The sequence below is a fragment of the Marasmius oreades genome, chromosome 8 (assembly GCF_018924745.1).
Source record: "Marasmius oreades isolate 03SP1 chromosome 8, whole genome shotgun sequence".
NCBI lineage: Eukaryota > Fungi > Basidiomycota > Agaricomycetes > Agaricales > Marasmiaceae > Marasmius > Marasmius oreades.
Window position 1 is genome coordinate 2,707,329 of NC_057330.1, and position 21,125 is coordinate 2,728,453.

The 21,125-nt window shown below is 46.7% G+C and overlaps 8 protein-coding genes across 9 annotated transcripts; 2 read left to right on the forward strand and 6 right to left on the reverse strand.

Annotated features, from left to right (window-relative positions):
- Positions 1-519: 519 nt before the first annotated feature.
- E1B28_012813 (uncharacterized protein) lies at positions 520-2,901 on the reverse strand. The gene is made up of 9 exons (XM_043157960.1): positions 2,472-2,901; positions 2,274-2,409; positions 2,046-2,217; positions 1,802-1,985; positions 1,453-1,749; positions 1,195-1,384; positions 1,015-1,137; positions 878-959; positions 520-817 (listed from the first exon to the last, which is right to left on the reverse strand). Exons 1-9 carry the CDS (start codon positions 2,672-2,674, stop codon positions 636-638), a joined length of 1,569 nt encoding a protein of 522 aa, XP_043005330.1. The 5' UTR covers positions 2,675-2,901; the 3' UTR covers positions 520-635.
- Positions 2,902-2,945: 44 nt separating this feature from the next.
- E1B28_012814 (uncharacterized protein) lies at positions 2,946-5,471 on the reverse strand. Its single transcript, XM_043157961.1, has 12 exons — positions 5,156-5,471; positions 5,062-5,075; positions 4,509-4,957; positions 4,434-4,446; positions 4,326-4,380; positions 4,057-4,254; positions 3,906-3,988; positions 3,745-3,846; positions 3,674-3,686; positions 3,363-3,607; positions 3,022-3,297; positions 2,946-2,971 (listed from the first exon to the last, which is right to left on the reverse strand). Exons 3-11 carry the CDS (start codon positions 4,799-4,801, stop codon positions 3,058-3,060), a joined length of 1,242 nt encoding a protein of 413 aa, XP_043005331.1. The 5' UTR covers positions 4,802-4,957; positions 5,062-5,075; positions 5,156-5,471; the 3' UTR covers positions 2,946-2,971; positions 3,022-3,057.
- Positions 5,472-5,988: 517 nt separating this feature from the next.
- E1B28_012815 (uncharacterized protein) lies at positions 5,989-7,353 on the reverse strand (the record flags this gene model as incomplete). Its single annotated transcript, XM_043157962.1, has 3 exons — positions 7,170-7,353; positions 6,091-7,106; positions 5,989-6,035 (listed from the first exon to the last, which is right to left on the reverse strand). Exons 2-3 carry the CDS (start codon positions 6,689-6,691, stop codon positions 5,989-5,991), a joined length of 648 nt encoding a protein of 215 aa, XP_043005332.1. The 5' UTR covers positions 6,692-7,106; positions 7,170-7,353.
- Positions 7,354-7,408: 55 nt separating this feature from the next.
- On the forward strand, positions 7,409-10,307 carry E1B28_012816 (uncharacterized protein). The gene is made up of 10 exons (XM_043157963.1): positions 7,409-7,734; positions 7,783-7,974; positions 8,039-8,115; positions 8,172-8,290; positions 8,349-8,482; positions 8,538-8,626; positions 8,708-8,823; positions 8,877-9,580; positions 9,642-9,838; positions 9,916-10,307. Exons 1-10 carry the CDS (start codon positions 7,570-7,572, stop codon positions 10,070-10,072), a joined length of 1,950 nt encoding a protein of 649 aa, XP_043005333.1. The 5' UTR covers positions 7,409-7,569; the 3' UTR covers positions 10,073-10,307.
- Positions 10,308-10,539: 232 nt separating this feature from the next.
- Positions 10,540-12,951, reverse strand: E1B28_012817 (uncharacterized protein). Its single transcript, XM_043157964.1, has 11 exons — positions 12,680-12,951; positions 12,331-12,631; positions 11,948-12,271; positions 11,883-11,895; positions 11,773-11,827; positions 11,517-11,714; positions 11,376-11,458; positions 11,215-11,316; positions 11,140-11,152; positions 10,834-11,078; positions 10,540-10,777 (listed from the first exon to the last, which is right to left on the reverse strand). The coding sequence occupies exons 3-11, from the start codon at positions 11,977-11,979 to the stop codon at positions 10,655-10,657; spliced, it is 864 nt and encodes a 287-aa protein (XP_043005334.1). The 5' UTR covers positions 11,980-12,271; positions 12,331-12,631; positions 12,680-12,951; the 3' UTR covers positions 10,540-10,654.
- A 9-nt stretch (positions 12,952-12,960) lies between these two features.
- Positions 12,961-15,918, forward strand: E1B28_012818 (uncharacterized protein). Its single transcript, XM_043157965.1, has 10 exons — positions 12,961-13,267; positions 13,327-13,518; positions 13,577-13,653; positions 13,713-13,834; positions 13,899-14,029; positions 14,089-14,177; positions 14,242-14,357; positions 14,417-15,117; positions 15,222-15,436; positions 15,501-15,918. The coding sequence occupies exons 1-10, from the start codon at positions 13,109-13,111 to the stop codon at positions 15,655-15,657; spliced, it is 1,959 nt and encodes a 652-aa protein (XP_043005335.1). The 5' UTR covers positions 12,961-13,108; the 3' UTR covers positions 15,658-15,918.
- On the reverse strand, positions 15,919-16,733 carry E1B28_012819 (uncharacterized protein). 2 transcript variants are annotated; one of them, XM_043157967.1, is made up of 2 exons: positions 16,185-16,733; positions 15,919-16,089 (listed from the first exon to the last, which is right to left on the reverse strand). In XM_043157967.1, the coding sequence occupies exons 1-2, from the start codon at positions 16,570-16,572 to the stop codon at positions 16,028-16,030; spliced, it is 450 nt and encodes a 149-aa protein (XP_043005337.1). In that variant the 5' UTR covers positions 16,573-16,733; the 3' UTR covers positions 15,919-16,027. The 2 variants fall into 2 exon arrangements, with proteins under 2 accessions (XP_043005337.1, XP_043005336.1); XM_043157966.1 differs by having other exon boundaries at positions 15,919-16,105.
- A 2,357-nt stretch (positions 16,734-19,090) lies between these two features.
- E1B28_012820 (uncharacterized protein) lies at positions 19,091-21,004 on the reverse strand. The gene is made up of 9 exons (XM_043157968.1): positions 20,838-21,004; positions 20,632-20,785; positions 20,423-20,579; positions 20,259-20,361; positions 20,187-20,198; positions 20,034-20,130; positions 19,908-19,966; positions 19,731-19,837; positions 19,091-19,676 (listed from the first exon to the last, which is right to left on the reverse strand). The coding sequence occupies exons 1-9, from the start codon at positions 20,901-20,903 to the stop codon at positions 19,265-19,267; spliced, it is 1,167 nt and encodes a 388-aa protein (XP_043005338.1). The 5' UTR covers positions 20,904-21,004; the 3' UTR covers positions 19,091-19,264.
- Positions 21,005-21,125: the final 121 nt, after the last annotated feature.

The window sequence follows — 21,125 nt, forward strand, 5'->3', positions numbered from 1 at the left end:
TCATAGAATGCAATGTGAGTACTCGAGTATTCGAGCCCTCAAGCTTCAAGGCCTCAGCCTTTCACCGTTGCACGTGTATAGCCTAGTCGAGATCTAACTTCTAAGAGCAATCTAAAAGTGATTGACTCATATTCTAGATCTATAGACTGCAGTTACTTCTAGTATACTTCCTATCTGTAGCTCGGTGTGCGTGACGGCAGCGATGTACGATCTGAGGTACAAAGGTGAGATTGAGGAAGTCTACGTTGTTCTGGCCGCTATTTCGGGTACTGTTATATGCCCAGCTGGTTATCCTGTAGCGTCGCAACAAAAGGGAAGTTTCAACAAACTGGTTAACAAGTCGAAATTGTTTAACAAACCTGTCATGATCAACAGTTTTGGGACACGAGCACCTTTTGTAAATCAACATACGCCCACCCTCGATGGGAGGTAAACGTTTAACCGTACCCCGTCATTCGTATTCCATCCAGCCTTACGAGGGAGAACTGTCAGTTGAATAGCGCCAGCTGGAAAGGGAGCATTAATATTCACAAGACCTCGTCGCTAAGGGCTGCAATCGATTGCGCCCGAAGAGGACATGAAATCTTCCCCATATGACTATTGGTGGGTACGACTTGTATACTTATTTTACAGTTTTAGTTTCGAATCAACTTCTTCCACCCACTACAATCCCACCCTTTCTCGAACTCCTCTTGGGAAAACTTCATCACTGCCCAAGCGCGTGCGCGTTCCCGGATAGCCAAGTCTTCTTCAGCATCGAGGGAAAGTGCTGTATGCAAGGCTTCGGCAAATTCGCCAGGAGTCTGAGCGTGGTAGCCTGGGCGATAAATCCATGTAGTATTCTGTGCAAGGAAAAGAAAAATGATGCACCCCTCACCTGTAGGTTTCCCATCATAAGGAACGACTATATCCTTCAGTGGACCACCAGAAGCGTGCACAACGGGGATAACTCCCGCCGCCTAAATCGAAGAACTGGTAAGGAAGAAACGCTGTTTGGGTGGTGAAAGAACTGACCATGTACTCGACGATATTGATCCCAAAATGTTCTTCGACCATTGTGTTCATTCCAATACTAGCCTTCCTCAACCACTCGAGCATATCAGAATAAGATGCGTTGACGAAAAACTCTACTCGATCCTGAAAGAGTACGGTATCGAATCAAGCGAATAAAAACAGTGAATGGGAGTCACAGACCTCGAGGCCAAGTTCCTTCGCTAACATCTTCAATTCGGAAACCCGTGAAGCGTCCTCCTCGTTTCGACATCCTCCAATCAGCACAAGTTTAACAGCAGTCTTTCCGGTGGTTCCTGTCTTCCCGTATTCTGGATGCGCCTTAATCAGTTCGTGTAATGCATACAGTTGTGTAGCGTGATCCTTTCCTGGTCTACCGAACAGTTCAATTTCGATTAGTTTGGTGATTTACCCCCGGCATTTAGAAGAAAGAACCCTCACCGAAACTGGGCTACACTAACGATGACACGTTCACGCTCCTTCAGTGGGAAGCTGACCATCTCGCGAGTGTCACAAGGCGGATATATGACTTGAGAAGAGGTTATGGGGTTCTTGTTGTAGGTTGTGAGGAAGTAGAGAGCCAGCAAGACGGGGTTACAAAGGTGAATGAAGTCGATAAAGGGATCGGTATGTTGAAGGATGGAGTCGACGTGGTCCTTGGTCCACGACGAGTTGACTATTAGAAAACTGGCACTTCGGAGGGATAGGGAGTAGTAGTACATGAATAGACGGTAATAGCTAGAGAGAAAGTTCACAGAAATGGCATCGTTGAGGGGAAGAATACACGTACACCAATCTCGCTGAACTGAGAATATACGAGGACGAAATTGTATCCAAACTCGTATGCCATCGCTTGTGGTTCTTGACTCCGCCGAGCATGTCGGTGCTTATAGTCGGGTAGTGGACATATGTGCCGACGGGGACATGTGCTACCCAGTTCACAACGTGGAAAGTGAACGCATAGCCCATTGTATCTGCCATGAACGACTCTTTGTCAGAGTTAAGAATGTTAACCGAAGTTCAAAGCCACCAACCGATGTAGAGGTCAGGTATCAGTTTCGTCATTGCCTCCCAAACAAGATACATCGATCCGATGCTTTGCCCAAGAAGGGTGAAATAAGGCCAAGTTGCAGCATCTAATAGTCCCCGAAGGCGAAGGAATACAAATATGATCTTCGAAGGGTCCAGTGTGATGCCGAAACGAGTCTACACAGGTAAATTACCCAAAGTATCTTAGAAGATTCGAGGTGAATAACACACACCTTGACTTTCTCAATGATCTCTTCCTTGCTAGTGTCAACATCTCCACTATATACGACCGAGATGACTTCCGGCTCGTTACGTTGAAGTGCAGCAACCGCGGCCCACAAGACACGTTCACCCCCTCCACCAGCGTTACTACGAAAACGAAGAAGAGCAACAATAAGTCTTCTGCCAAGATAGCAAAGCAAAGCACCCACCAGTATGGATGGAAGAACCCGACCAGTCTTCTGTTCGTTGACGATACGCCCAGCGATTTCAACGCGTCATCTCGACGAGTCTTGTTGGCCGATCGATTATACGTGAAATAGAGGTGAAGTAGGATCCACGGTGTTGAGAACCAGAAGCTTGTCGTGACTAGCGCGAGTGTCCAGAAGCTGATGGCAAATACTAATCCAAACATGGGGGGGAAATTGAACTTCCAAGGTCGTCCAAAGGTCGTTTTAAACAATGGTCGCGACGTGTTCACTGACTCTAAAATTCGGGCATTGACGTGGAGGTAACGATTCGGTGAGAATCGAGGGAGGGAGAGTGTATTGGCTGCGCACTGCGTCGATAAATGAATGCATCCTTCACTGTAGAGAGCTCTCGCTGCGGAGACGTGGTCTGTCGTGTTGTTACCGGAAGAGCGTGTCAGGTGATCATCAAGCACCGGCAAGTGCTGCCGGCGACGGGCCGGGAAAAGCTGCACCTGACTCATCTGCTTCCAGACATCAAACTCGATCAATTCCGATTGAAAGAGACACGGACTAGCATAATCCATAATAACTACATAGTATATCAAGCTCACAGTCTCGTCCTCGACCCATAGTAAACAAGTTCATTTTCCTCCGATTTCGGTTTTGCAGCGGACATTTCCATGTCCAATGTTGTCGTATCCATTGAGACGTCCATCACCCTACTACTGGAGAAATTTGAACGCTTCGGAGCGTCGGACTGCGAAGAGGCGTGCCACGACAGTGTTGCATCGGTAGTCGAATACCCAATGCTTCGCCCATTCTGTATGCGTATTCGCGCGTTCAAGAGCTATGAGGTTTTTAGCTCTGGAGACTAAAGAACCGTTTGGGATAGTCGAAGGTTAAGTTACTCACCACCATGAGACTGTTGCTGTAAAGCTTCGATAAACATGTGCTAGGGACAAGGTGATAGTTATCTCGCGGGAAAGTAAGATACAACGACAAGTCAATGATAGCGAACGTCGTCGTGATCAGACCGGTTTCGACAGTGAGTCGGATGAACTTGACGAGAATCGTGTTCGTGGCGCGAAACCCAGTCTTGGATTTGTTCAAATAGTAGAACATGGCTGTAGTGATGACTACGTCACAAGCAGCAGTTCCTGCCAAGTGTCAAAGCGTGAGTTAAAGTTAAAGTTATTCACCTGCACGACATTGGAACAACGTACCTGCCAACCATATCTAGTGTAAGGGTCAGATTGCCAATAATAGAACGGGCGGCTTGGAAAAGAGTACGTACCGACCCGGGCACTTGGGCCTCCCCTCCTAGAAGTGTCCAATGACCAAGTTGAGCAGCTCGAACGCCAGTCCATATCCCTCCAGCTGCTTGAAACAACGACAGCTGGGAGTAGGCCTTCATCAGTAAACATCCACTTTGATTCATCGACTCAAACACTCAACCAGGATAGTGAGGATCGGAAAGTACGGAGAGCGACCAATGATCCACATCCGCCACGCAAAAAAGAACTGAACGGGGCAGCTCACTGAAGGAGAACAGTAGAATTACTTGAACACACTTCGCGGGAGAACGCGAAAAGAGGAAGAAACGCACGGATGATAGTCATTACTGGACCACTGAACCACAGAATCCCGATAGTGTCAAAATCAACGATATTTCCCCATCCAGACCCAAAATACCGCCACCAATCGACCATGGAGAGAATTGTCTGCAGAGCTTCGAATACATAAACGAACGCGACGAGTGCTTTCGGTATCCAGCGGTCTTTTGGGAAACCCAGGTAGTAAAGGTCTGAGAAGTGTCGGAAAGCGGTTAATAACAGAGTCTGCCGTGCCACGGAAGAAAAACAAAGGGGAACGCACAGGTCTGAACGCTGAGTACACCGAACAGTGCCCAGTTTAGTACACTCCCGAGGTACTACAAGGTACAGCGTCAAAGAGATTGTCGTGACTCGAAAAGAACCTATTCACCAACGGTCCGGTCCTACAAAGCGCAGGGGTTAGTACGGTAATGATCTGATTATGAAGAGTCTTCTGTGGTCTTACAATTTGACCACGTCTGGCGGAAGAGGCGGGAGTCCTGACATCATTGCAATGACGGTGAAAAGAAAAAGACCACTAGAACGTTTGTTTGCACGTCCGGATATGCCTGAGAGGGTAAGTTTGGAGTAAAGCCGGCCAGTGCGGGTCTTGGAGAGAAATGGGAGAAACCAGGGTAGGCTGAGTCGATTTATAAACGCTTTGGGAGAAAAGATCACGAGGGGCGAATACATAGGTCCTAATTTTGTACACTTCCTGTGGATTCGATAAGCACGGCCAATATCCGATCCGCAATACATATCTTTCGGCGACGCTCCTTTAGTGCCATTGTACCATGCAGTGCATGCATCTATGGAATGATGGACGCGGACGTACTAAGGTCGGTCTCCATGTCCGTATCATTGAAGGGCCACTGTGATAGGCAGTTGGTGAGGAGAGGTGGAAGAACCTCTATTCTACATAAGTATTATTAGACCAAGGAACCTGAAACGGAAAGGTATAGTAGATCAAATTTAGAGTGATGACAACCTGACCTGATCTGTACTAGTTTTTTTATCACCTCCACCTCCAACGCTATGGACACGGTTACCAGAAAAACGGGAATGCGGTAAGTGACTCAAGTTCTCGTCGAGCACTGGCAACGAAACTCGCACCTTGTCTGCCCACCAGAATACCACTGACCACTGGCGCTCGTACGCACCCAGGAATTCCAAGGATCACTGGAAGAGTCCTTCTTCGAAAACGTAGTAGGAACAAGTGTTCACTTCTTGTAATGTGCGGTAGTGTCAACCTGTGGGAGAATAGAATCTTCAATCAGACATGATTTATTGTCCCACAGGTCGTCGTGACATGGGTAATCAATGAGTGCAATGAGCACATCAGAGGGTGCACGAGGTCGGTGGCTGGAGGGAGTGTTCTGACTCTGAGGTCGAAATCCCTAACTTCGGTTAGGCCACCGCCCATTATTCCGCCTTCCGAGGATAACGATCATGGAATCGAGTTTAGTTAAAGCGTCCGATAAGACGATACGGAATCCCGCCTTCACTACAAAGGTCCATGGGGGTGCCGCGCCGGTGGACGGTGACCATGCGATATTATTCAGACTCCAATGACGTGGAACGCATTATGAACGCTAGGGCTCATGGAACCATCAGATTCGTTAAAAACCTGAGGCCGTCTATGTTGCCTTCCACTGACTCCAGGGTTTATCGGGAATAGAAGACAATTTCGCGGTGACATTTGAGTGCTCCTGGGGAATGGAAGATCAACGGGATAAACCTTTTCTCATGGAATGCAGCAGAGTCTTGTCGCCTTAAACTCGACCCCTGCTTTGTCCAGTATCACGAAGCGGTTAATCAAGGCGCACCACCAAAGAAAAGTCATTCATTTTATCGGAAGATACAGTCCTGGAACGAGCACCAAAGAGCGGGGTACTTATGGATGAAGATCGAACGGCTACTGTGTACGTTCACGGTATATGGCGCCTCTACAAGTTGAGGTTGATGGGCGTACAGCCCAGAGCAATGACTCCATCTGCTCGCAGCAACTGTCAGTGAAAATGGCATTGAGAGAACTCGATAACACGTACTGAACGTATTATCCTCGCAACAAACGGTTTGTGCGTTGCTGTACAGTAAAGATGATTGAGGGACGAGGTTGATCGGAGAGGAATCCAAATTACCAAGAGTTCCCCCCGAGGACACCGATATTGTTGCAGGAAATCCCAACAGGGATATTGCTATTAAGGACGACGCCGAGCAAACCCAGCAAACTACTGGCCCCACTACTTTTAGAGGATTGGACGCTGTCGCAGCACTAGAAACAGTCAAGTTAGTTCGAAGGGAGTCGTGTAACAGCGTATAGTGCAGTGGCTTTACCTGGACGGGGCCGGTTTTGCACTTTCCTCCTCCTCCACCAGAACCGCCGTCGTGGTTACCACCATAGTGGCCGCCGTCGCCGTCGACAACAGGGAGCGCAAGGGTTGCGCTGACTAGGCAGAGACCAACGAGGTACTTCAATTGCATGGTAGAGGTGATATCGAGAGCTAGTAGGAATTCAAGCAGTTCCTGGGGAGCTAAGGCCAGCAAATGGATAGCTTTTATACCTGCATCTGGGATATAATGGTGTAGTCTTTGGAGGTCTCGAAGGGCCGAAGGAACCCTACAATGGTCGGCGATAACGATGTTCATTGATAGGCGCAAGGCCACGAAGAGTCTTCGATGTGACAGCGGATGAAGTAAAATAGGCTAGGCCTTCCGGAGTGAGAGTCGGATAGAAAAACAATAACCAGATCTTCAACGATTGACTCCTTCGAGAACCACGACCATAGTACATCCGGAAGTTGACCGTAAGAAAAAGGAAAAGGAGCACAGAATAACCAACGCTACCATTCAATACTCAAGGCCAGACTATACAACGTTAACGTTTCGTTCCCACCAACGCCAGCAATACGGCGAGCAAAGCTTGAAATCACCGTCATGGTTGCGACTCCGTCCAGACTGGTCTCTGTCAAACTAGCTCAAGAATATTCACTTCACGTCCAATCTGCCTAATCGAATTGCCTTTTAAATTCGTCCTGTCAGAATCAATTCAGTAACTCAATTCCTAGGATGTTTTGTAAGCGATGCAAGATAACATATCCAGCTCTCGCTACTGATACTGACTCACCAATTCTATATTCAACAGTCGCACTTGAACGCCACTCCAACTTCATAGACTAACCGCCAAATCATGACTCGGATGCCATTGATGTTCCTTTGATCGAAGTTCTTGAGCTGGTCGAAGTGCTGCATTTCCTAATATCCGCGGGATCGGTAAAAAAGATGCTGGAAGAGAAAATCAAACATTATGCGTGTCACGTGCCTACTTCACTACGCGTTTGTGACTTTGTGTGACGTGACATATCACATCATTCCAATGGTCGACCAGCGCGTCAGGTTACGGTCCGGACGTCTTTTGATTTCGTTACCAACACTTTTCCATTTCTCTTCCTGTATCTCGACCTGCCCTCGAGCTTCAATCCTGAAGAATCGATTATCACCGTTTCTCAACTGACCAATTCCCATCAATGGCGAAAAAGCGGAAGTCAGTGGCATCGACTACAACGAAAAACGATGAAGCGACGGAACGAGATGCTGGTGGCGACGGCGGCGTGAAGAAGCAAAAGAGGTTACCTAGAAGGCAGGGTGCTCTGCGGTACATCATGGAAATCCCGCTAGACGTGCTTTTCGAGGTATGTATTAGTATGCCAGCGATTTCACCTAGTTCTAATTGTGACCAGATCCTCGGATATCTGGATCCCATCGATGTTTTGCGGTTGTCAAGGACAAGCAAGGACCTTCGTCGAATTCTACTCTCGCGCTCATCAGTGTCTGTGTGGAAAGCTGCACGTACGAACCTTGGAGTTCCCGACCCAATTCCCTCGATGAGTGAGCCAGCGTTTGCAAACCTTCTGTTTGACCCTCATTGTCACGTAAGACATTCATTGCTACATTAGAATAAGAATCTGATTGTTCAAAATTCTATGATCACCGTAGTTTTGTCTGACCGCAACCGTCCATAACATTGCATGGAATGCCAGATTGAGATGTTGCAAAGCTTGTCTGCCCATTCAGTGAGTGGCTTGTATCTGTCCTAAAATCACATAGCTCAGGATATTATTCTGCATAGCTTTGCCTCTGCGGCACAGATTCAAGCTCGTGGTCTTCTTACCGACCTGTGTCCAGAGATCTTGTGGAAAGCGATTCCATACTACCCTCTGGACAATGGCTCTTGTGGTCAGAGACGATGTAAGTTGTCCTTTTTATGATTCTATCTGTCCATACTTTCCAACTCTGGATGACGCAGGGCATAAAGTGGACGAAGTTTACCTCATTTCAGGGGCAGAAGAAGTATCGCCTCATGCGTCTCGTATGCCGACCGACTCGGAATCTACGAAATGGATGGTCAACAGGCTGGAAACTCTTCTAGTTGATATAGAGGTAGAGAAGCTCTCGACTTTTGTTTCATATCTGACCGATGATCGACCTGTGGCAGCAATCCTCAAAATGCAAAAAATGGATGGAGCAGCGGAATGCCGATCGAGGGAGGGAATTATTTGATGCACGCGAGTCGCGATACAACGCGTAAGTCTCACTGAATGTCTACATCCTCGAGTTCTCTTTCAATGCCGACCTCTCTCTCACTCGCTTCTTTCCCTTTTTCAGGATTATTGTCAAGTTGGAAGCTATGGGTTGGGAACATGAGTTGACTTTCGCACAGGGACGTCAAGAGTTGAAACAGCACAAATTTGTGAATCAGCCGAAACCCTTGACGGATCGAAGTACGTCTTATGTGTTTTTAGGACCTTGCAGGCTGGTTGAAACACCCACGCAGTCTGGCAGAATATCAAACAACCTCTCGCGGAGTTCATGCAGACCATTAAAGCCGAACGCCTGAAACGTGAACACAAGGAGGTATGCCAGAAACGGTACAAGCTCTTGGCTGACATTCTTCGGGAAAGGGAAAGTACGCTTACTGACGAACTGGTGATGCCTTCCTCCATTGATGTTTCCTGCTGGAAACCTGTCAAATCTGTTATTGAAGATCTACCGACGGAGGCTGGAGCTGAGGATTCCATGTTCAATGAAATACTCGAGGAACTCCCGCTGTTTATTCAGGATTGGAATCGTGAAAAAGCTCAAGTACTGCTCGCCGCTCTTCAGGTACACGACCCTGAGGCGACAGAAGCCGATCTTCGCTTAGCTACGTCGCTATTCCGATGCCAGCATTACCTCTGCATGCGAACCAAGGTGGCTTCGTTCCCCGCGATTTTATCCCATCGACCCTTTCACCGTGGCTGGTCTTCAACCTCTCCACCCCTTGCACCATGGTTATCACAAAGCGCTCAACTTTCGTCGGACTGTATCTTCAAATTGCATAAAACAGGCTCTCAGAACACCCGAAAGGTGATGGAGTTATGCGGTTTGGACTGTATGTCGACTACTACCGAGGAGATGCTTGTGAAGAACCCACTCGTGGAATGTAAAGACTGTACTACCGAAGCTGGTGTGCGATTGTTCATGCGGTGGACGAGAGCGGTGAGTAACACGAATAGTCACTCATAGTAAGCGATCCGATCCTCAAGTTTGTTCTCTCTAGATCACTCATGGACATGACGATAACCCTGAAGCCCCTCATTTTGTCCTACCGTCTAAGGCGGCAACGCGTGTTATCAAAGCCCACGAATCCACCCAATCCATTTTTCAGCCCAGTCAAGACAGACCTTGGTATCGATGCAAGCGTTGCCATGAATCTAGTCCTACCCTGACGGGTATCAAGCAACATTTAAAGGCAGGGTAGGTCGTTGTATTATGAGATTTATGTTCGCGGAGATACTTATGTAGTCTCGCTTTCTCTCTCTTTCTCTTATCAGCCACGATATCGAAAGTACAACAGAAATAGCCGAGAGTTTCCGCTTTATGGGTTATGTGAACCTGGAAGGGCCAATTCCTGTTAGAGTTATCCCCCATGGAGTTGGAGAGGGGGATTTGGAGGCCAACTTTCGAGTCTCGGATTTGTACCTCAAGTAGGCTTGTTCGCCGAATGGGGTTGACCGTATTGGTCGAACCCAACATACACCTTAAAGACTACCTTAACTATCGCAACTTCGCGCACGTTTAAACTGACAACTTGCTCCTTTTTTTCCATATTTTCTTTCGTACTTTATCAATAACCTTCGAGTACGGTAATAGATTAGTTACTCCTGTAGTTTTTATGTTAGGCATCCAATACACAAGTTACATTACTCCGACACCGTCGCAGGTTTCCAGTAGAGGACTGTTACATTTGGTTGAAAACCTTCATGTTGCAGGTGGCGCCATGTTCGATTTACATCTTGCTCGTCGCACGGCTCTCGAATTCTTAATTGTTATTGCTTACACGCCTCAAAGATGACAGGGTGTGTAAACAAAGAATGGCATAACTATGGCGCATTTTCGGTACATTTTCGCTGCTTTTAACGAGTGAATCTCTAGGAAAGATGAGCGTGGATAGGCGTGTTTTATTGTTCTTAAATAAAATAATGATAAGTAATACATGCAGTAAGTTAAAACTTCCATACTCGAGGGTCTGCTTGCATAGTGAAACTGGGTACAACCTAAAACCACAACTCGCTACGGATCGTCCGGTAGTGAGTTACATGCGTGGTCAACAAGCCTATCCCAGTACAAGGCTTCATTAGAGGCTGTAAATCCAACATTTCTCCCGTTCTCTATCCGTATTCGCGCATTCAAAAGCTACGATAGATTTATTTAGCTTCAAAAGCATACGCATAACGATCGTGACCACTCACCACCATCAGACTGTTACTATATAGTTTGGATAGACATGTGCTAGGCACCAAGTGATAGTTATCTCGCGGAAAAGCAAGATACAACGACAAGTCGACGATAGCGAACGTTGTCGTTATCAGGCCAGTTTCAACAGTAAGCCGAATGATTTTAACGAGAATCGCGTTCGTGGCGCGGAAGCCCGTCTTGGATCTGTTCAAGTAGTAGAACATGGCGATAGTGATGACTACATCACATGCGGCGGTTCCTGTCAAATGAAATTAACATCTGAGGTTGAAGCCAATTCATAAGACTTTGGGGGGACACACCTACTAACCATATCTGGGTAATTCGATGAAAGGTTAGCTAGCTATCACATACCTGGGTTCGAAGGAAGAACGTACCGATCCTGGTATTTTAGCTTCTCCTCCTAGAAGTGTCCAAAGACCAAGTTGGGCAGCTCGAACCCCAGTCCATATCCCTCCAGCTGCCTGAAACAACGACAACTGCAAGCAGGCTTTCGTCAGTAACCACTCACTTCAATTCATCGACCCAGAACACTTACAAAGATAGTGAGCATCGGGAAATAGGGCGACCGTCCGATGACCCATATACGCCATGCAAAAAAGAATTGAACGGGGCAGCTCACTATGGGACAGCCTAAGTCCTTCACCAACTTGAGGGAGAAACAAAGGAGCATACATACACATAATCGTCATCACCGGACCACTAAACCAAAGAAGGCCGATATTGTCAAAAGTGATGATATTCCCCCATCCAGGACCAAAATATTGCCACCAATCGACCATGGAGAGCACAGACTGTAATGCTTCAACCGCATACACGAAAATGACGAGGGTCTTGATTGCCCAGCGGTCCTTCGGGAAACCCAAGTAGTAAAGGACTAAGAAATGTAACAAAGCGGTTAATAAGACCGAACCTACGAGAGAAAAAGTACACACATGTCTGAACGCTGAGTACACCGAACAAGCCCCAGTTCAACACACTCCCAAGGTACTATAGGTGCGAGGTTAGGATATTGGGATTCATGCGCAAACCAAAATATATTCACAAGCGGTCCTGTACTAGAAGCGGAGGTCAGTACGTCGATGATCTGGAGAGTCCTCGTGTGCTTACAGTTTGACAATTTCTGGTGGGAGTTCTGACATCCTTACGATGTCGGTCGAGGGTGGAAGCACGACTTCGAATAATTTTAGCGCGTTTGCAGCGTTCCAAGTAGTATTTGAAGCAATCGGCCGCGGGCTTTTAGGGATTAAGAGCCGGTGAACGACTCTTAGTGGAGTCTGTTCAAAAGCGTTGAAGAGAAGACGACGGGAGTCGCCAAATGGTACTGGGATTGATACCTTTACAACCCGCGTTGAAATGGGGGTGTATTTTTGGGGAGTGTACTAATAGACTGAGGCATGATAAACGTCCATATTTTTAGTGGTATTTGGAAAGCTGTGAAGTAAGTATATAAATTTATAACATGCTATGAGCCTAACCAAAGCTTAACTCACTTCCGAAGGGTCGAACACAGAGTTGGGCAGATTGGTGATCCGCAATCGTATTAGGGCTGCTCAATTCTCAAATTGACCGTCGCTAAATTGACCGTTCACGACCATCAACTGACCATTTGGCTACGATTTCAAGCTCAGACAGGGCGGACGGTCAGTTGATGGTCGTGAACGGTCAATTTAGCGACGGTCAATTTGAGAATTGAGCAGCCCTATTGGTGTCGTCTCCCCGACAACATTTACATTGACACGGCGATATGGTGCATAACCTGCATTATCCGGGATGCTGTGATCATAAGACCACCTAGTCGGAATGACTCAATAAGCAACCCGCCAGTAAATAAGCTCGCACTTTTTGTCTCCGGACCACCAATGCTCTCGACGTCAACCCCATAAAACCGTTCAAGCCATCCAACTCTGATCCAAAAAAAATCCCGCCTTTTATTCAACCCAACAGTCGACATGGTCGGACTCCGCCAAACGTTTTATGTTCCTTGAACGAATCCAAAGAACAATACACAGGCTGCGCTATCCACGGAGAGGTGCAGAAAAAATGACAATTAAAGACAAGAAGACAAAGTGTGACGGCCACGTGCTTACAGTAGCGCGACGCGTTTGTGACTTTGGTGTGACACTCTCCGGCTACTGTCAGGTCCTGTCAGGCCTGACCCTGCTTGACTACCATCTTCACTCTTCCTTCAGTTTCTCGAAACTCCCTTGGTTCCCAATCAAACTCGAAAGTGCGCTATTAGGCTTACATACCTGTGTCTATCAATCAGCAATGGCAAAAAAGCGCAAAGCAGTGGCAACGGCGCCACCAGAAAACGAGAAAACGAACACAAAGGCGGTCGACGGTGGCGTGAAGAAGCAGAAGAGGCTGGCAGGGAGGCAAGGTGCTCTCCGGTATATCATGGAAATTCCACTGGATGTGCTTTTCGAGGTATGTCGTGCGACAGCCATGTCGTCACAAAGCGTATATGCTTATTCTGTCCTGCCTAGATCCTCGGATATCTGGATCCTATTGATATTTTACGGTTGTCAAGGACAAGCAAGGGTCTTCGTCGTATCTTGCTCTGTCGTTCATCAATGTCTGTATGGAAAGCTGCGCGCAGGAACCTTAAGGTGCCTGACCCAATTCCTTCGATGAGCGAACCAAAGTTTGCAAACTTTCTGTTTGACCCTCGTTGTCATGTGAGTGAGATTTTTTTTAGTAGATTCAGTCTCTAATTTCGGATCTCCAACATTGCAGTTTTGTTTGACCGCAACTGTTCACAATATTGCATGGTGGGCCAAGTTGAGATGTTGTAAGGCGTGTCTACCCATCTAGTGAGAGACTTTATGGATTTCCAAAACCTCATTCCTGAAAAATCAAATCTCTCTCCTAGTTTTGCCTCTGCATACGAGATTCACGAGCGTGGCCTTCTTGTCAGCTTGGACATTGAGAGCATACTGTGGAAAGCACTGCCACGCTACCCTTTGGACAGTGGTTCGTGTGGCCAGAGACAATGCGAGTTTTCTTTTCAACCCTACCGTTTTGTTCAATCTTCACTTACTCTGATGACCTACCTTAGGGCGTCGAGTGAACGAAGTCTACCTGATTTCGGGAGCAGAAGAATTGTCGCCTCATGTTTCCGATATCGAAACTGTAGAATCTACGAAATGGATTGTCACTAGATTGGAGAGCCTTATGCACGATATGGAGGTATGAGGAACCCTTGGCTTTTCTATACCTGATCACTAACCCACTTGACCTATGGGCAGCAATCCACGATGTGCAAACATTGGATGGACAACCGGAATTCCAACCGAGAGCGGGAGTTATCTGACGCTCGTGAGTTGCGGTTCAACGCGTACGTGTGAACAAGTATCTGTGTAATCGGGCCCCTTTTGAAAGCGCACTCTCCCTTCCTCTAGAATCGTTGCCAAGTTGGAAGCTTCGGGCTGGGATCATGAATTGACCTTTGCCATCGGACGTGAAGACCTAAGGAAACACAAACTCGTAAATCAACCCAAGCCGCTGACGGATAGAAGTGCGTTTTTCTTCTGAGCTTACACGACCTTTCGGAGTGGCTGAAAACGTTGCATACAGTCTGGCAGAATATCGAACAACCGATTGCGGAGTTTATGGAGACTGTTAAATCCGAACGCTTGAAACGCGAACACAAGGCGATATGCGGGAAACGGTACAAAGTCCTGATCTGCCTTCTCCGAGAGCGAGAAAAATATCTTCAGGACGAACAGGTTATGCCTTCCTCAGTCGACGTTGCCTGCTGGGAGCCTATCAAATCAATGATCGAAGGCCCCCCAAAGGAAGATGAAGGCGAATTGACCATGTACAATGAAGCGCTGAAGGAGCTCCCACAGTTTATCCAAGACTGGAATCGAGAAAAAACACGACTACTACTCGCCGCTCTTCAGGCAGAAAAGCCCGAGGCGACAGAAGCTGATCTCCGGTTAGCGACGACGGTGTTCCGCTGCCAACATGCTCTCTGTATGCGATACAGTGTAGCACCGTTCCCCGGGATTTTAACCCACCGAGCCTGTCACTACCGTGGCTTGGAACCGAACCCGTTACCGAAATGGTTACCTTACAATGCTCGACTTTCGTCAGATTGTAAATTTGGGTTGCACAAGTCAGGCTCGGAGAGTATTAGGAATATTATAGGGTTGTGTGGTTTGGATCCTAGGACGACTACTGCCGAGGATATGCTTGCGATGAACCCGCTTTTGGAATGCAAGGAATGTACTACTGAATCTGGTGTGCGATTATTCATGAGGTGGACGAGAGCGGTGAGTTCGTTTTTTTTGGCCTGCGAACTGCGGCCCTTTTCTTTTTTTCTACGTTGTAAGGCGAACTTGTGCATGTTCTGAAAACGGTTTCCTTTTTTTTTTAGATCACTCATAGACATGACGATGACGACGAGAATCCTGCTTCTGCAGCACCTCAGTTTGTGTTGGCGTCTGAGAAGGAAGAGAAGCTTGTTGGAGCTCATGAATCCAGTCAGGACAGAGATACGTATCAGTATCGAGATAGGCCTTGGTATCGATGTCAACATTGCCGTGGTGCTTGTGGTACGTTGAATCGTGTCAAGCGTCATTTGAAGGAAGTGTACGTCGTGTTTCCCATTTCGTTAACTTGGATGTTTATGTTTTCTCTAATCCTTCTCTTTCAGCCACGATATTCAAACTCTTACAGAAACGGACAGCCAGAACTTCCGGTTTATGGGACATTTGAACTTGGAAGGGCCGTTCGCTGTTAGAGTTATTCCGCCTGGAGTTCGGGATTTGGATTCGGACCTTAATTTTGATTCGTCGAGTTTGTATCTCTGATTATGCCCTGGCTTGAGTTCATTGCATTTTTGATTCTTTGATTCGAAGGTCGTTATTGTGCTTCCTTTTTTCTTCTTCTTCTCTTCAAGTACTGCGCTTCGGTCTGCAACTTATCCTCGTCCTTGGATTTTTCTTTGATAATGAATAGTATTAACTTAATTACGCTCGTGCTTAACAGTTCTACTTGCACGATATATCGATAATGGTCTTTTCGAGCTACCGCCAAATCCATCTTGATCATGACGACTCCTACCTCGGCCACTCTTAAGACGAAGGAAATACGGCGAGAAAACGGATCGAGGATTATAGGGGATGAATTTAGGGGTACACAAAGAACTTGGGCGAATTAAAAGTTTGAACCTCTCCCAACTTACGAAAGCGGTAGATAAAGCGAATCATCGATGTAGGTGGTAATGAACTTGTGGTTGAAGCCTTTCAAATTAAGGACCTAACTTGTCAATCGATACTCGATACTCGAGAGGACGACGGCAAAAAAACCCACGAGGGGTCCGAGTTCAAAGACATACCATAGATATCCTCGATAAGTTTCTGTACTTTCTGCTCTCTCTCACCAGGCACAAACTGTTCCAGCCTCTCCGAGTCCATCTTTTTATCCAATGCATGAAACGCTTGTCGAGAGAAAGCTGTTCGGCGGGTAACAAAGATCACGCTGAACTCTTCGATGGGACCCTCCATGGAAGGGTATGAGATGGGGAGAGCGTAGAGGTGGTGGTGTTTCCTAGCATAATCTTTCATCGCGTTCAGGCATTCGCCGTGTTGCTCCTCGGTAAGAGCCTTAGGGTCCGGCTCAGATGGAAATTCCTTGCGAATCCTTCGGAGGGCTGGATAGTCTGATTTGTCGTAAACAAAGGAGATGACCTGGTCTGAAGGGATGTAGAAGCCGCCGATACGCATTGTTGACTTTGTTGGAAGGTCGTTGGAAAGGTCTTGTCTTAGAAATGGCGGTCGACCGTCAAGTAGTCAGCAGCTTTACTCATGTTTGGAGCGGTGGCACACAGATATCGATCCCCTCGTCCCTCAATCAGTCGGTGCTTCTGGGTTGCTGCTGGATCCGAATTAGCAGAGTTGTTAGATAAAACATTTTGAAAAATTTTCAGAAGTCCTCCCTCGTACCGTCGCTCCGAAGCACGAACAAAACCACAATTTCTTTCAAATCTTTGCTATCCTCCACATCCTTCTCTGAGTCGGATCTCCGAGAAACTCAGGGTTGTCAAAGTAGCACTGTGCGTTCAGAGTTATGGACACAATCGGAATGAAAGAATGTCACTTCGCCAGACGTCTCGGGGCTGGTGACTTGAAAGTAATAATTGTTAAAAAACGCTAGAGGAAAATTGAATCAGAGGGAATTCCGGATATTATAGAGAACATATGATAGAATAGACATATCAAATTCTGAACACTACGAGTGACAGCTGCACTGGATGTCGAGGAGCGAGAGTGAGACGCTGTCAGACGACGCGCGTGAAATTGAAATTATCATCCGCGCAAGATGCCCACCCCGGCCCGTACTGTATTATTATTAGGAAATCAAATCCTTCATTGGACCCCGTAGGATGTAAGTACTTACATGTATGATATGCCAAAATTATATACGCAGAACATAATGTCGAGTGCCGCTCTATGGATGCATGCCCCGGACAAAAATAATGTCTGGTTTTGGCGCAGGATAAATTTGTTTGGGCCAGATTTTACTTGATTTGGTTTTCGGGTACTGCTGATCACTTTGATTTCGCCTAACTCGGAACAAATTTCGCTTAGCAAACTTTAATTAATACCGTTTTCAAGTTTGGATTTCGTGTGGGAATGTGGTTGTGATGCAGCAAAAGGTTTTATTTCTGTGGAATTGGGAGTGATATTTGGATTGAATTTGTTTGCTTCAGTTTTGTACTGGTACTTGGTAGTAAGTGCCGGCGTGAAGGTTGCCGCAAGCGGCCGCTCAGCCGAACTAATCTGAAGGGGAAGGGTGACGTCATGGACGTCAAGCCACCGGCAATGCGCGTTTACCGTCGCGATGTACTGTATCACATAGTCCTCCAACATATTCTCTAGAGAACCATACTCAAAGTGATTATCTGACAGTCCCCCTAGCTAGATTTTCCCTTTCACAGCTCTCCTGTGCTGCTTCAAGCCTTGGATTTTGAGAAAAGCAGAGCAGATGTACTGCTGACTACCAATGTTCTCAGAGGTGAGTTTTTGATGCTTTTCTGCATGATACACTACAGAGGTAAATATTTATCTACATACTACACATTTACTAACTAAGTTTTCGAGTGTTTCCCATGGCATCACATTCAAAGTGGACATGATGCTGATGATCTGGAAGGAACAGCTGAACTTGTTGTAGCACTTAACAGGCCATTTTCAGCCAAGTGATAAATTAAAGCACCCTGCCATGGCTCAGCCATTTTAGCTGTTTTAGATCAATTTTAGACTATAAGTACTTAGCTGATTCAACCATCAAGTCCTAATTTGCACCACTAACCTCCACTTATCTCTTATTTAGAAGGCCAAGGCACCAGTTGGTGGGTACAGTACACTGGCACTACAGGTCGGCCTAGTAAGGGAAAGCTAAGGACAGGTGCAACGCAATAAGACGCGATTGTGAAGAAGGATAAAGCGTACTAAATACTAAAGTGGTGGCTATCTACGTCACTTATTTAACTCAGGTATGTATGCAATAGTAAATACCTCGATAGCTATTCGTAAGGAAGGAGATGAAACAAAGGAGAGGAAGATATGACAAGGATACGATACATTGTGAACAGAAAAGCATATATGCGTTAGTTAGTACGCGCACACGTGCTGTGACCACTGAGCTCGGCGATTCGGCTGCGTAACAGCTTTCCGGCAACCTTCCATCCATAACAATCGGCAGAAATCCCACGGACATTGTAATTTCATTCTAAAGTTTTGAATTTCTAGCTCATTTTGATTAGCGACTCGGATTTCGTTGGCGGGTTAGTCTTTCACTATGTGACCTTGTTTTCCACAAGAAATATAGTGCTTTGAGCTTTGTTTTCGGCTAGGGCTCTTGTTTTGGGCACATGCTTTTGAGAGTTTGATGGGAGCCCGCTTATTCGAAAACCAGGATGTTAACGGGCAAGAACACGTCATTTTACAGGCTAAAACAAGAAAAAAAACGTGACTAAAACAACAAAAAAACTGACTAAAACATTATTTTGCGTTACGCGAAACCCATCATTTTGTCCGGGGCGGACTTCCATACCGCTCACTCACGAAAATCATTAGTCTACACCCAGACGGTCCAGGTATACTCCGCCGGCGAAGAAACGACTAAGATAAACCGAAACCATCATGAAGCAAAGCACAGTAACAATTCACCCCGAGGGAATTCTTCCTTACCCTATGTGAGAGACTTGGAAAACGACGCGCATCGTCTCACTGAAGAACAGTCCGAGTGCTTTCTAGATAAACGGTGCGGTAGTAATGGTAAGTAGACTAAAGTAATGATCGTGATATGTACGAAGAAAGTGTCCAGAACTTCTTCTTCTAGCTTGTAAGCTTCTATGGATAAATGATCGTGATATGTACCAAAAAAAAAAAGAAAAGTGTCCAGAACGAGCATCTAAACACCCCCCTTCTCCCTCTCCCTCTCCTCCTCTTCCAAATCCCTAATCACATCCTCCTCCCTACTATAAAATATCAACCCCTTCCAAAACGCCAAAGCCGTAAACCCCACAAGCACAACCCAAGTCACACAAATCAAAACCGTAAACACAACATGCACAACTACCAATCCCCTCACTCCTAATTCCTTCCCCAACACTTTGGAAGTTGAGATCCATCCGACGTTGGGGAAAGTGAGAGCCCAACAGCCGAGGATCTCGTTGAGGTGTTTGTGGAGTTTGAACCAGTAGGGGAGGGCAGCGAAGAGGAAGAGGAAGATGGCGAGGCCGTAGAGCATTAGGGCGGAGAGGATGCTTAGGGCGTACCAGATTTCGCCAGCTTGAGGGGATACGAGGGAGTGGGCTGTTAGGCTGGGGGAGCGTGAGTTTAGGTGAGGTTGGGTTACATGGTTGATGGGAACTTACATCTTCCGTGCGTGTTTTCCGAGGTTGATGAGCGCTAGTGCTGTGAACCCTGGAGGACCACAGACTACGAATGCTCCGTTTGCTTGGTGGCCGTCTAAGAAACCGGTCTAACCGAAGGGTTTTTAAAAAAAATCAGTCACTTAGTCATCATAAGGGAGGGGAGGGCCAAGAACGCACCATCATAATCCGAATGATGTAGATACAGATATAAAAGAACGTCATGAAGAAGCCCAAGCCTAAAACACCGGAAATCGTCAAACGGCGGACGCGGACACAGACACACTTGTGGGATGGTTTACGCACCTTGGAAGAAGTATCCGACGAAAAGTACACCGATGGCTCTGGTATCCGCAGGGTCGAGGACATTTAGGACGTTGAATGCGATGACGCCGACCAACATCTTTCACGGAATTCAGTTTCATTGCCTTGAAAAAAAGACAGAGTCGTTCAACTGACCAGTGGGAAAATCTAGCCGTTAAATAGAAATATAAGTATATGTTATCAGATAAGCCGAAGAATAGACCGCACCAAAAACGCATACGCAGGAGTAAAATGAGTGAGATCATGGGGTTTGTTGAACCAGATCATCAACATGGGGAAACAAGTGAGGAGGGCGAAGGAGACGTATACCCTAAAATAGTTCAGATTAATACCCCGGTGGATGTAAGAGAGTTGCAAGGCCAATGACACACCAAAACAAGGCATAGATCAACGACGGACTGACGTGTTTTGTGGGAACAGCATAGTTGATGGTACCAATGATGATAGTAGCGAAAGAAAGAACGATGAGTGGGACGAATATGCCTTTGACGGGGTCTTGAAGCAGTCGCCATGCTTGCCTCGGGTAGACTACGGGGCATCAGGTTAATTTTTTTTTAAAAAAAGAGGAGGATGCACGCACTGATAGCTTGTATGAGGAGAGTGGTGGTGTTCAAGAGGAACAAGGCCATGTTGAGAAAGTAAAAGATGGTTTCTATAGTGATCAACGTTGGCGTTCGGTCTTCGATGCCTGAAAGAGTGACATAGACGGCTCCTGTACCCATTCCGATTGGAAACTACGTGTGCCACTCAGTTATGGACAGAAATGAACGGAAGAGAGCTACTCACGGCTTGCCATGACCAACCATGGATACGACGAGCCAGAGAACTGACTTTTGTTTTTGTTTGGGACATACTTGGAGAAAGAATGGACAACGACCAGCGGTGGTGAGTGGTGGGAGACGCGTCAAGAGAAAACCCAAAAAAAACGGAGGAACAGCGGTTGCGCGTTTTTGTGGTGTCGATCAAATGCCAAGAACACGTCTATCGGAGATCCACAGCCACAGCTTTCACACGCCTCAGTTATCATGACGTTACATTCCTTCCAAAGGCTGCCAAGACGGCGATCTATTATAG